At 35.6% G+C, this 13,598-nt stretch overlaps 1 protein-coding gene across 1 annotated transcript in view; it reads left to right on the top strand.

The window, feature by feature from the left end:
• LOC121427482 (guanine nucleotide-binding protein G(s) subunit alpha-like) overlaps positions 1–13,598 on the top strand; it is a 47,917-nt gene that overhangs the window by 11,976 nt on the left and 22,343 nt on the right. Inside the window, exons 3-6 of the mRNA XM_041623900.1 lie at positions 4,398–4,470; positions 5,781–5,835; positions 9,392–9,505; positions 10,482–10,579. Coding sequence (XP_041479834.1) covers positions 4,398–4,470; positions 5,781–5,835; positions 9,392–9,505; positions 10,482–10,579 — 340 coding nt within the window. The remainder of the gene's footprint in view (positions 1–4,397; positions 4,471–5,780; positions 5,836–9,391; positions 9,506–10,481; positions 10,580–13,598) is intronic.

The following is a 13,598-nucleotide window of genomic DNA, read 5'->3' as shown; positions in this document are numbered from 1 at the left end:
CCCAATTTACTCGGCATCTAAAGAAACATCGCATCAGACACAGGGTCTTGTGTAAAGGCTACGTCTGAATTGTGTCGGTGCTGTGTTCCGCAAAGCAATTATAGGCCTACACATTGACAAGCACCGCGCCGTTTTTCCCTGATACTAATAACCCAAATCCCATTCAACAAAAATAAGGAGCATTCCCCTATATATCTCATTTTCTTTACCACGCGGCCATGTACTGCTCCCCCATATTTGAAGGTTTCTTCACGTAACAGCAACTTCGGAACTCATTTAAAAGATCTTCAGGTAGTAACTCATAAAAAAGTAGGTCTAAGAAAGCGGGTTTATGAGAGCACTACGAAAAGGGGACTACCCCTTCTCGATAATAGATACTCGGTACTTCGTTAACCAGTATATTTAATAGTTGACACCCGCTTCATCACCTTATCTATTTCCCCGCAGCTGATCCGAAATGTCCCCATGATTATTTAATGACTTTGATAAATCTTCATACTAATGTGACATTTCCTAGTCGATGTTTTTGTCAAAGAATGTGATTATTTCCATTCCCCATGATGATAACTCCCATTCGGCCATAGCTTTTCTTACACACGAGTACATGAAAATTATGTAAATGTCGATACTTTGACAAATTCATTTTGAATTTATATAGGTATAATACAAAACACATTTTCGAAGTTTCATCTTCTGTTTACTTAGTAATGACACTCCGGAACAAAAACGATTTCTCAATACCTTTTTTCTGAACTCTTGGGATTGGAGTACAGTCTCAGTTTTTGTCTCACCTGCATAGCAGAGTGAGACTATAGGCGCCGCTTTTCCGACGGCGACGGTGGCGGCGGCGTCAACATCAAATCTTAACCTGAGGTTAAGTTTTTGAAATGACATCATAACTTAGAAAGTATATGGACCTAGTTCATGAAACTTGGCCATAAGGTTAATCAAGTATTACTGAACATCCTAGTAGAGTTTCATGTCACATGACCAAGGTCAAAGGTCATTTAGGGTCAATGAACTTAGACCATGTTGGGGGAATCAACATCAAAATCTTAACCTGAGGTTAAGTTTTTGAAATGTCATCATAATTTAGGAAATATATGGACCTAGGTCATTAAACTTGGACATAAGGTTAATCAAGTATCACCAAACATCCTGCATGAGTTTCACGTCACATGACCAAGGTCAAAGGTAATTTGGGGTCAATGAACTTTGGCCGATTTGGGGGTATCTATTGAATTACAATCAAAACTTTAAAAGTTTTTGGATCTGATTCATGAAACTTGGACATAATCATGATAATAGTAATCAAGTATCACTGAACATCCTGTGCAAGTTTCAGATCACATGATCAAGGTCAAAGGTCAATAAACTTTGGCCGAATTGGGGGTATTTGTTGAATTACCATCATAACTTTGAAAGTATGTTGGTCTAGTTCATAAAACTTGGACATAAGAGTAATCAAGTATCACTGAACATCCTGTGCGCATTTTAGGTCACATGACCAAGGTCAAAGGTCAATGAACTTTGGCCATAATGGGGTATCTGTTGAATTACCATCATAACTTTGCAAGTTTATAGATCTGACTTTTGAAACTTGGACATAGGAGTAATCAAGTATCACTGAATATCCTGTGCAAGTTTCAGGACACATGATCAAGGTCAAAGGTCATGTGAGGTCACTGAATTTTGGCCACATTGGGGGTATTTGTTGAATTACCATCCTATCTCTGTAAGTGTATTGGTCTAGTTCATAAATCGTGGAAATAAGAGTAACCAAGTATCACTGAACATCTTGTGCGAGTTATAGTAGTTTTCAAAGTCAGCACTGCTGCTATGTTGAATCGCGTGATGCAGGTGAGACGGCCAGAGGCATTCCACTTGTTTTCCATAAAGACGTCTCCTCTATGGATTGTAAGTTGCTGTCATTGAAAGAGAAATGAAAGTATGCGATCAAGTTAGCTTGTGTGGAAACCGGAAAATCAAAGAAAAAAAATCGATGAAGTTTTGAGAAAGAATGAACAAATGATAAGTGAGTTATGCGAATTTGAATATTGACTTCACTATAATGATTTGGGCATTATCTTACTGGCAATGCTACAAAATGTGTTGTGCCGCAGTTTTACAACTCCCCGGTTATTTTTCTACATATATTTTTTTCAAACTTAAATTGCAAATTTTTCCGTGTGAGAATAGATCTTGGGGGCGTTTCATCAACATTTTTGTCCGACAAGTTGTCAGATCTGACACCTTTCCTTGATTTTGATTGGCTGAGAAGCGCTTTAACTATGGTAACTGTCTGATAAAATGGGACTTGTCGGATAAAACGTCTGATATGTCCTTTCATGGAATGCTCCCCAGGTGTGTTTTTTTTAATGGGAGTACATGTTTTTCATTTCATTGTACAAAGGGAAGTGTTATACTTCTGTAACATCGCAAATCTTGGTCGGATTGGCAATGAGAGGATCTCCATAACAGATGTGATTTCGATATTCCAATGCTCACAAATTTATTATTGTTTGTCCACTTGTTCTCGAACTTTAATTGATCTTCTTCTTTGATTAAAAAAATATTTACAAGCTAACTCGATCAAAGGGTTTCACTCTCCTTGAAAGTTCACAGACAGCATATAAATACAATAATACAAGTATAATAAACAGAATCATATAAACCAATTCGAATACAACAAAGAATAGAATAGAAAATTCAACAAAATAACATTGCTGAGATTACCCTCTGCAAATAATGAGATTAACCTAACACGTTATTAATATTTTCATCCACCTCCTGGATAGAGATCTTTATTTTTCACGTTTTTTCCCTATTGTTTCATTTTTGTTTAACGGAAGTCATGCTTGAGTTCTCAGGACCTTTGTATCCATAACATGAGGCTAAAATGATATGTAATTTTGGCAAAAAATACTTAGTAGTATAAACATGATAAAGGGTTGATTGTATCCGCTTCCCCTACCTGTTCTCCTTATTACGAGTCAAAGGTTACTTGTTCCCCATATTACGAGTTAAGTGTTACTTGTTCTCCTTATTACGAGTTAAATGCTACTTGTTCTCCTTATTGCAGTTAAAGTTTACTTGTTCCCATTATTACGAATTAAAGTTTGTTTGCTCCTCTTATTACAAGTTTAGGTTACTTGTTCCCATTATTACGAGTTAAAGTTTACTTGTTCTCCTTATTACGAGTTAAAGTTTACTTGTTCCCCTCGTTAAGAGTTAGGTTACTTGCTCTCATTATTACGAATTAAAATTTATTTGCTACCTTCATTACGAATTTAGGTTACTCGTTACCATTATTACGAATTAACGTTTATTTGCTCCCCTTTACGAGTTCAGGTTACTTGTTCCCATTATTACGAGTTAAAGTTAATTTGCTCTCCTAATTACGAGCTTAGGTTACTTGTTCTCATTATTAGGAATTAAAGTTTATTTGCCCCCTTAATACGAGTTTAGGTTAGATATTCCCCTTATTACGAGTTTAAGATCAAATTTGTCCCGAACAGCAACCTGATTAGAAAAAAAAATCCCTGGAAGCATGATCTTGTAGACTCATAGGGCCGTTTTCTGAACTCGGGTATAAATTAAACCCTGGTTTAAATTAGTGGTTTAACTATACTCCAAAACAAAAAGAGCTACATGTACGAAGAGCTAATTTAGCTCTTAAAGAGCGTGTATAGTGACTGCACTTCGGAGTGCAGATTTTTCTCGTTCAAATTTGAACTAGACAAATCAGTACTCCGAGTATAGAGACCCGATCGGTGCACAAGTCCCTGGAAGTATAATAACTCATAATGACATCCAAATTGTTCATAAGAGTCCGGGAATGATAACTGAAATATTTGTCTTCATTATAAAAGCAAAATGAAACAAAATAGTAAACATAATAAATATACAATATAAACAAAATTTTGAACTTTTTGCTCCCCATAACTTCCGCACAGAGTTAGACCGTGGTCTAAGTTAAACCTCACTTCACAATACGGACCATATGATAAAGCGAATATTTTTTTTGGTTTGCGTTTCCCCATACAGTTTTGATTACAGATAATTTAAAACTCTGTCCTAACAATTTGTCAGCGATTTTACGAACCGGCTCGAACCATGCAAACCTTGGTTGGTCTCCAAAATATGGTTTCGAGATAATCGCGTTCAAAGTTTGATGGTTCTTCAAACGCTCATAACTTCGTACTTAGAAAGAATATGCAAAATAAAACTCTCTGACGAATTCTTAAATATGTCTCATATTCTTCACTGAAATTAATTCATCATGATCCTTAATTATCATAATCTTTCAAACGTTTATATATTCATATACTTGTTATTTTCGTTCATTATTGTGAGCCTAATGAATTGATATCAAACCCTTTATCTCATCTTTCTAGGTGCCGGCGAATCTGGTAAAAGCACTATTGTCAAACAGATGAAGATCCTTCACAAAGGAGGATATATCGAAAGGTAATTTTCTCACTTATTGCAAATCTATCATTTGTTCAGATCTGATAGAAGCTGATTCTTTATTCGATATTATCTAAGATTCACGATTTAAGATTTGAGATTCAAGGTACAAAAGCCAAGAGCCAAGATCCACGATCCGAGAGACATTAGACACCTACCAAGAGCAAATACCCAAGACCTAAGATCCACGATCCAAGAGCAAAGAGACCAGATCCGAGAGCGAATACCGAAGATCCAAGATCCATTAGACAAGATTCAAGAGTGAAGATCCATGAGACAAGATTCAAGATCCAAGAAATTAGATCCAAAAGATATGACCCAAGACATGACATCCAAAAGATAAGATACAACACCCAAGAGCCATGATTCAAGAGCCTAAATCCACGATATAGTAGAAAAGATCCAAGATCCTTCAGCCAAGAGACCAGGTCCTCGCCAAAGATCCAGGAGAAAATATCCAAGAATAAATACCATAAAGCTAAGATCCAAGAGAGAGATTCTAGATTCATAAGATAGGATCCATTAGACAAAGTCCAAGAGAATACCCGACAGCCAAGATCCAGGAGAAAAGATTGAAGATCCAACCGATACGTTCTAAGAGAAAGATCCAATAGCCAACAGCCAAAAACCAAGATCCTAGAGCTAAGTGACAAGATCCAAGAGCGAATATCCAAGATCAAAGAGATAACATTCAAGATCCAAGGGTCAAGAGCCAAGAACCCAGAACCAAGAGACAAAACATGGATATCCAAGAGCCAAGAGCCAAGATCCAAGAGTTAAGATTTAAGATCAAAGGGTCAAGGGCCGGAGAAAATTCAAGATCGAAGATCCAAGAGCCAAAATCCAAAGTCTAAGACCCAAGAGCCAAGAGCCAAGTTTCAGGGGAAAAGATCAAATGGTGACGACACAAGGGCACAGATCAACGATCCAAGTAAGATCCAAGAGACAAGAGTGAAAAGCCAAGATGCAAGATCACAGAGCCAAAACTAATGTCCAAGCGTCAACATCCAAGATCCAATAGTCAAGAGGAATATCCCAGAACCAAGATCCAAGAGCCAAAATCTAAGAGCAAATATCGAAGAGACAAGATCCAAAAGAATACACAAGAGCCAAGATCCAAGAAACGAGATACCAGATCCAAGAGATAAGGTCTAAGAGTTAATATCAATCTATTACACAACTATTATCCGAAACTCTAACCAGACGGTCGACTTTATTCCTACATTTTCAGTCAAAGTTATGATTATTGAGAAATTAGATTTCACAAATCATCGATAATAATCATTGGCTTTTTCCTTTAAATTATACAGTGAAAGACGGGAATTCATCCAAATCATCTTGGAAAATGTCCGAGAATCTATTATGGTAAGTTACCAGTCTTAATATATGCTTACATTAATTAACTATCTAGGTATTTTGGCAACTACCAAGGAACTCTGAACTTGAATAGGTGCTTGGGTATGTTATACTGTACAATTGACATAATGAGCCACGCTACCCCTCCAAAATCACACATCATTTATCTTTTTAGATTGAAAATCTAGGTTTGCATTTGCTCTTGACATAATGTCAAAGATATCATCATAAAATTATTTCTCTCTCTTTTTCAGCAGGAAAATTTATGATGATATTGATTTGTCAATTTAACGAAAATGTATGACTCTGCCAAAATGATATTAGAAAAAGCTTATCATGATGTCATGGAATTGAATAAAACTGGACGTTGATTTAAAAGAAGGGGGGGGATAAATCTAGGGGCCAGCTTTGGGGTTCTCCAAGTTTTATATCAGTTATTCACGCTTGCTTACGATGGTTTAGTTCTTTATTATCATGTCCTCACGTTCTAAACATGTGATTGTGTGATACTTGTGTTTTAATTTGTTTTTATGTCAAGCCACATTTAAACCAAATTTAGATTGTCATCTATATATACCAGCATTTTTTTTCTTCTTCAAGAAACATCAATGAAATGACAAATACATATTATGATGGTAACTGCTGGTAAATGTTTCATCGAACCATTTAAAATACCCCCACATGTGTGCACTGCATAGTAATCAATTATAAGAGGGGAGTAAACTTTATTGTTCATTTGTTTGATAAATCATTATATTAAAGTATCAATCTTCGTGTTGCCAGTGTGTATAATTTGTTGGAATAATAAAAAGACGAATTTGCCTTTATAAACCACAACAGGGGGGTGTTTCACAAAGATTTAAGTATGACTTAGAGTCGCACTTAAATGCCTAGTTGCGCGCAATATGAAAGGCATGGCAGCATTGGTCAGATCATGCCATGAGGACGCGCACTACTGCGTATTGATCAATAAGATTGCGCGTTGCATATCTTGTACGCGTCGACATTTAAGTGCGATCTAAGTCATACTTAAATCTTTGTGAAACACCGCCAGGTCATTAACATTCATAAACTTAAAAGATTTCTTTCAGAATATTCGCTCTGAAAAATAAGGCTACAAAATCTTAAAGATGGCTTGAATATGATTACATAGCAATGACAGTAATTAGAAATCATATTGCACCTTAAAACGGCCTCATATTCGCCGGATGCTTGCCAGTCTTGGAATTCTAAGAAATGCACATCACATGAATTAATAAAAAGCAGTAAAACTTACCGAGTAAACACCTATTTTGATAATGCTATAGCGCAAAGTATCAGATATGGAAACATTTTAATTATTTTATATTCAAAGTCATACATTCCTATTGATTTTTAATAGTTGCTTTTTATGATTATTATGTTATTGCTATTATTAGAGAAACAGACAGGGAAAATAAAAATAAAGAAAAAGCGAACCGTGTAGTTTTTTTTACTACACTCTTTAGGAAGGACACGGAGAGAAAAAAGAGGAAATTCGATAAGATAAATAGAGAGAGAGAGAGAGAGACAATGGGAGGGCGGTGAAAAGGGTAAAAAAGAGAGAGAGTGCGAATTATTGTTTTTTTTTAATGTTGGCATATATATATATATATATAATCCTCGAGAGATACAGATGTGGTATACAACATTGAGCGGGAGGGGGGGAGGGTATATGAGCTAGAGAGTTTTGGGCAAGGAAAAGAGAAAGAGGAACTGACTATAACAGGTTGATAGATGGCATCGAGACGTTGCCATGACAACCACTAAATCGGCACAATACCGATTTGAGAATTTTCTCATTCTTTAATGCCGAGACAGGGTGCTGAAAATAGCGGCAGGAAGGAAGCGCAAAAACCCCAGGTGCTATTAATAGCTCAGCATCCCTATAAGCGAATTATACTTAAGGGTATGCTGTTTAATGGCCTCGCGTGCGAATACCAAGCTGAGCCTACTGCCTGTCCAAAGCGATGTGTTTGGATACATTGAAAATGACACACAACTCTGTATAATGACTCTCGATCTTTATGCTAGTCAAAACCGGTTAGAACCACACCTGAACATTATTAATGATGCGTATCTCGTATTTTTGTCGTAGTCATACAACCCACAAATCACATACCTATTGATATTGAATTTCATTTAAAATGAAATCCCATCAATACCCTCACTCTGAATATATTACAATAGATTACATATCCCCCTTGAGAGACATCAAAACCCCAAAAACAAAATTAAATTAACAATCGTAATCATTTAGATTGATTCCCTTGTATATTATTTTCAATCTCAGTTTGGTCCGTAATTACACTGCAAGGAGTAAAGAGCTTAACTCTGACAAATTTCAACCATGTTTACCCGGGGCCCGCGGTCTTACGAAGAATAGGGATAAATTCAAATTGAACTCAAATTTTTTTTTAAACAAGTGCACACCTAGTTACCAATGATGCATATAGCATTTCCATTTATTTGAAAGCAAGATAAAAGAGCTTTGTAGATTAAATGCTTTGCTCACTGGCATAGGTACCGCGGCCGGGGATCGAACCCCGGACTTTCCATGTACAGCCAGGCGCCTTAGAACACTCGGCTACGGCACCTCTACTAATTGAGATTGATGATCGATTCCGATGTCTTAACAACGAAGTTTGAGATCAATCTAGATTAAGGATTGATTCGAATCTACTGCAAGTGTTTGTAAGATATGCACAGTGGCGGATCCAGGGGGGGGGGGGGCACAACCGGCCCGTGCCCCCCTTGAGAGACATAATAAAAAATCGTAATGTAAATATACCGTTTTTATTCAAGTGTGTCCCCCTTTTAAAAGTGAGAACCTTTTTTTTGCTTGTCAAATTTTCATCGAGAAAAACGTGCCCCCCTTTTGGAAAATCCTGGATCCGTCCGTTATTCATATTCAGTGATTGGACCTTAATATCGTTCGGTTATCAGTAGTAGATGTGGACTTGAAAGATATACTCAGTAAAAGCATTGTTTATAATTTCATACAACGTTGTTTATTCACGATTAAATATTGAAAGTTATTATTATTTTTTTATTTTTAAAGACTGGTTTAATCTAATAAACCGCTAATATAAAGTTAATATCTTTGTCACACATATGTAAAAATGGACTCTTGCACATCTTTGTACATGTACATCATAACCTTTAAAAGGCTCGAATCCATGGAGGGGAATGGGGGGGGGGGGAGGGCGGGGCGAAAGGGCCTTGTCCCCTTTACCCACTTTTTTTATTGTTTTATTGTATTTTTTTATCATCAGCGTTATAATTTCCACTCTTCTTCTTCTTTTTGTTATTATTATAATTACTATTATTATTATCATTATCATGATTATTATATGATTAGTATCATTATCATCATTATTATCATTGTCATCCTTATGCGGAAAGGGGGGAATCATTTACCTATCGCGGTACAGAACACCCTATCAGCAAAAATGATGTTTTTGTAGGTGTCCAACGATAGAGATTAATCATATGTAATTCCATTTAATCTAATCTATCATATATGTTATATCCTTACCTATTTCAGAGCTTGGTCGAAGCCATGCCCCGTCTCCAACCGCCTGTGGAGGTAAAAGACCCGGAAGTAATACCGTCGTTTGAGTTCATCCGGTCATGTGACCCTCAGTGTGAAGTGTCGTCTGTAAGTGCACTTCATTTCGTTTATTTTCATTTCCAACACTGTAAAAAAAAAGAAAGAAGAAAAGTGTAAATTTTAAGCAAGTTCAGCAGGTTACTTTAAAAAAATCAATTTCTAAACAAGCTGTTCACAAAAGCTTAAAACTTTAAAACAGTTTAAACAATATTTTTTAACAGTCATTAAAGCTAGAGTTAGAGTGACGGATTTAAACAACCTTTTTTTTTAAAGTGAACGATTACAATGTAACGTTTGGTTTCGTACATCTTGATAATAAACGTATATATCCAAATTTTACGCACAGTATAATAGTCAAGATTATCACACAATTACAGGGTTGATAATGGAGAAGGCTGTTAAAAAAATCGGTGCTTGTGGAGTACAGCCTTACACGCTTTTTAGACATTTTTTTTTTGCAAGGTACCGTTTGCGCATGTTAAATTTTTGGACTTTAAACATGTTTAAGCGTTTTAGGGCGAGTCCTTTTTATTGCAATGATAGAACATATAAAGATTTTCCTTAATTAAGAGAATCAATTCTAAACGATTTTATAATCCAAATGAATATCTTTTCAGTTAAAGAAAATTATTCGTTGTTATCCATTTCCTATTTTTGAAGAGGGAATGCACCGTGCTATTTATAAGGCAAATTTGAGTTAATTTGAGGTAGTTTTAGGTAATCTTTGGTTGCTTTAAAAATCTCGATATTTGTTCTTTTTGAGAGTAAGTATTCTGAATATTATATTGATAACTTGAATTTGATTCATTTATTCGTTCTTAAAAACACTATGAAAATTCCATTCAATGTAATTATATAACAATAGTAGCTGCCATAATAATTTCTGACTTGCGAATACAATATATTACAAACAAAGAAGATTGTGCACACATGTGGATAACCTTAAATTATTCTGTACGACTGCATAAAGAAGTGACTCTAATCAGAATTTTTTTTTTTAACGATAAGTTATTCATATTTTCAGGAGTTCCTTAGAAATACACAAAGGTTATGGAAAGATGACGGGCTACAGAATTGCTTATCGAGGGCTAACGAGTTCCAACTCTTAGACAGTGCCAATTAGTAAGTATTCATATTCTGATTTCCAACATTGCTTTTTCCTCTCAAAAAATGTAGAATTTTCCATTCCTGAAAAAAAATCACAAATTAAATCTGAGATATTGTGCTTTTATATTTTAGAAATGAATCATTGTCAAAACTTATTTCATACACTCCGTTAGATACGAAAGGCTGGAGTAATTTTTTTTCTAAAACCAAATGTTGTACCCAACATTTTTAATGGTGTGGGCTCGAACCATTTAAAGTGGTAAATACAACATTTACAAAAGGTTTTCACTCCAAACTACTTTCAAATGTTGATTTTATATTTATTTTTAGAGTGTAATAGTGACATTGACAGTTGAATTATTTAAAAGTGAGCTAACATTTTAAGAATACTATTTATCATAAAACAATTTTTCTGTATGCAATTGGCGCATTTCTATTAGATGTTATTGGGTATGAAAGGAAACGATATATTTTTTAATTGATTGACCAATAGGCCTAATTACCTTTTATTTACATCCAGAATAAAAGCATACAATGGTAAAGCAATGCCTTAAATACATTACATTGTAAGGATATTAACGGTGGGAATTAAATATGTTGAAAAATCAAATATGTGTATCCTGCATAATATTCATAGCCTGCTTTGAAATGAGTGAAACGCGTAAAAAGAAAAAGGCTTAAAAATATAATAGACATTTCGTTCATTTTTGTGTGGGGCGTTGTGGCCCAGTGGATTAGTCTTCTGACATTGAAACAAAGGTCGTGGGTTCAAATCTCAGCCGTGACGTAATTTCCGTCGGCAATAAATTTATGTACATTGTGCTGCACTCAACCCAGGTGAGGTAAATGGGTACCTGGCAGGAATGTATTCCTTTAAATCCATCCGCGCTGTAAAAGGCTTCGGGGCCAAAGTCAGGGTAATATTATCGAATTATAGGGACGCTTTTGCCACTGGTACGCTCTAAATAAGCATGTTGGTATTACTGTTATTATTATCATTTCGTTCAAATCAGTACGGTATTTATCACTCTGAAATTTGTCTATCCAGTGTTAGGGGTAAATGTGTGTTTAGTGGGTAAAATGATAGCAAAAACTACAATCAATAGAATAGCTCGTGAAAATTTGAAACATTTTTTTTTCTCAAAATATGGGTTACAAATTTACCCCCAAACATCTTGTGTTTCCTTTCACTCGCCATTAGGGTGTAAACCGTGTTAGGAAAATATCAATAAATGTACAATGATAAAATTTGTAAGGATTTGATGACAAGATGTATGGGACTTTGAAATTCGTTATGAATTTTCATGATCAAACCTATTACGCCACCATGCTTTATTTAATTTGCAAATAAATTCTACTCTGGTCAGTCTGAGATAAAGGCCTACGTATAAGAACCGTCTATATTTTACCAAACACACACAGTAGGCCTACAGCTTTATCCGCCAATATGTCTTTTTTCTCTCTCGTTTTGTTTAACACTGAAAAGCATGACCACAGTTCGTTACAGGTTATATAAACTATTGTTTAATTTCAAAGCCAGCGCTTTTCGAGTAAATGACACGTGACGGTTTATCCAGGCAAGGTATCCTAAAATTATCACCCTTTATTGTTCTTTATTGCATTATGATGCACCCACATTGGTGATGCTGGTTCCGCGTTGTGATCTCGCGTTCAGCGCGTTGAGTATTGAACAAAAGAGGGATGGAAGGTCATTATAATTGCCTATCTCGTGCGACTCTTATACGCAGGTGGTCTATTTTTGAAGTATTCTTTATTGCTTTCTATGCTAAGCAGGTATTTTATAACAAACAATGACAAGTCCTTTTCGTGATGTATACGTACACAAAAATAGATGAATAAACATTGCAGGTCACTCTGACTATTGCACTGATTTGCCAAGCACGATCTGCGCAATGTTTAAAAGAAAATGTCATGTTAAATGGAATATTAAAAAAAAATGTTGCCTGGTTTCAATCCATTGATTTTTTTTCAATGATTTCTTTTAAGTATATCTTTGTCGTTATTCATCATTGACCACTGTTTTATTTTTGTATATGTCATGTTTACGACATTCGAAAAGGCTCCTTTGCAAAGCAGGCCAATTGGTTTAAACAGATAGGAGTCAACTATATTCCAAGTCAAAATGACTCGCTTCCGAGTTACTTTGACTCGGAATTTAGTAATTTCTAGTCTGATGCCACACCTTTCTGAGTCTAAATCATTCGGAATCTGAGTCAATTCAACTCAGAAAAGAGTCAACATCATTCGGAGTTGAGTCAATTCAACTAAGAAATAATTAACTCTTAGCCGGCGCAACTCCGAGTCAAATCTGACTCCCTCCAAAAAAGGAAATATTTTATTAATCCAAAGGCGTACTTTCTGCACGTCTATACCCTGGTCATCAATCAAAAGTGACGTTCAGAGGGATATTATGCAATGTGCTATTTCCAGACACCGCGATCAATACTGTGTGATCCAAACGAGTCAAATCTGACTCCCTCCAAAAGAGGAAATATTTTATTAATCCAAAGGCGTACTTTCTGCACGTCTATACCCCAGTCATCAATCAAGAGTGATGTTCAGAGGGATATATATGACGTGCTATTTCCAGACACCACGATCAATACTGTGTGATCCACACGAGTCAAATCTGACTCCCTCCAAAAGAGGAAATATTTTATTAATCCAAAGGCGTACTTTCTGCACGTCTATACCCCAGTCATCAATCAAGAGTGATGTTCAGAGGGATATATATGACGTGCTATTTCCAGACACCACGATCAATACTCCCGGTCAATACTGTGTGATCCAAAATAACGCAATCAGTTCATTCGGTCTGTGGTTTTGTCGGTGTAAAACCTATATATATATGTATGTATATAACTGGAAATTGGCAACAGCAGAATGATGTTTAATTTCTAACCACAAGGAAAATTCTCTGTAAAAATATTATGATTACGAATTGCTAACAATCAATTAATATATTTCTTTGAGTTTATCATTTCATATCCTCTGCAGTTTCCTGCCACATTAC

The sequence above is a fragment of the Lytechinus variegatus genome, chromosome 14 (assembly GCF_018143015.1).
Source record: "Lytechinus variegatus isolate NC3 chromosome 14, Lvar_3.0, whole genome shotgun sequence".
Classification (NCBI taxonomy): domain Eukaryota; kingdom Metazoa; phylum Echinodermata; class Echinoidea; order Temnopleuroida; family Toxopneustidae; genus Lytechinus; species Lytechinus variegatus.
The sequence above is the reverse complement of the archived record's forward strand: the minus strand, read 5'-3'. Positions and strand labels throughout refer to the sequence as shown.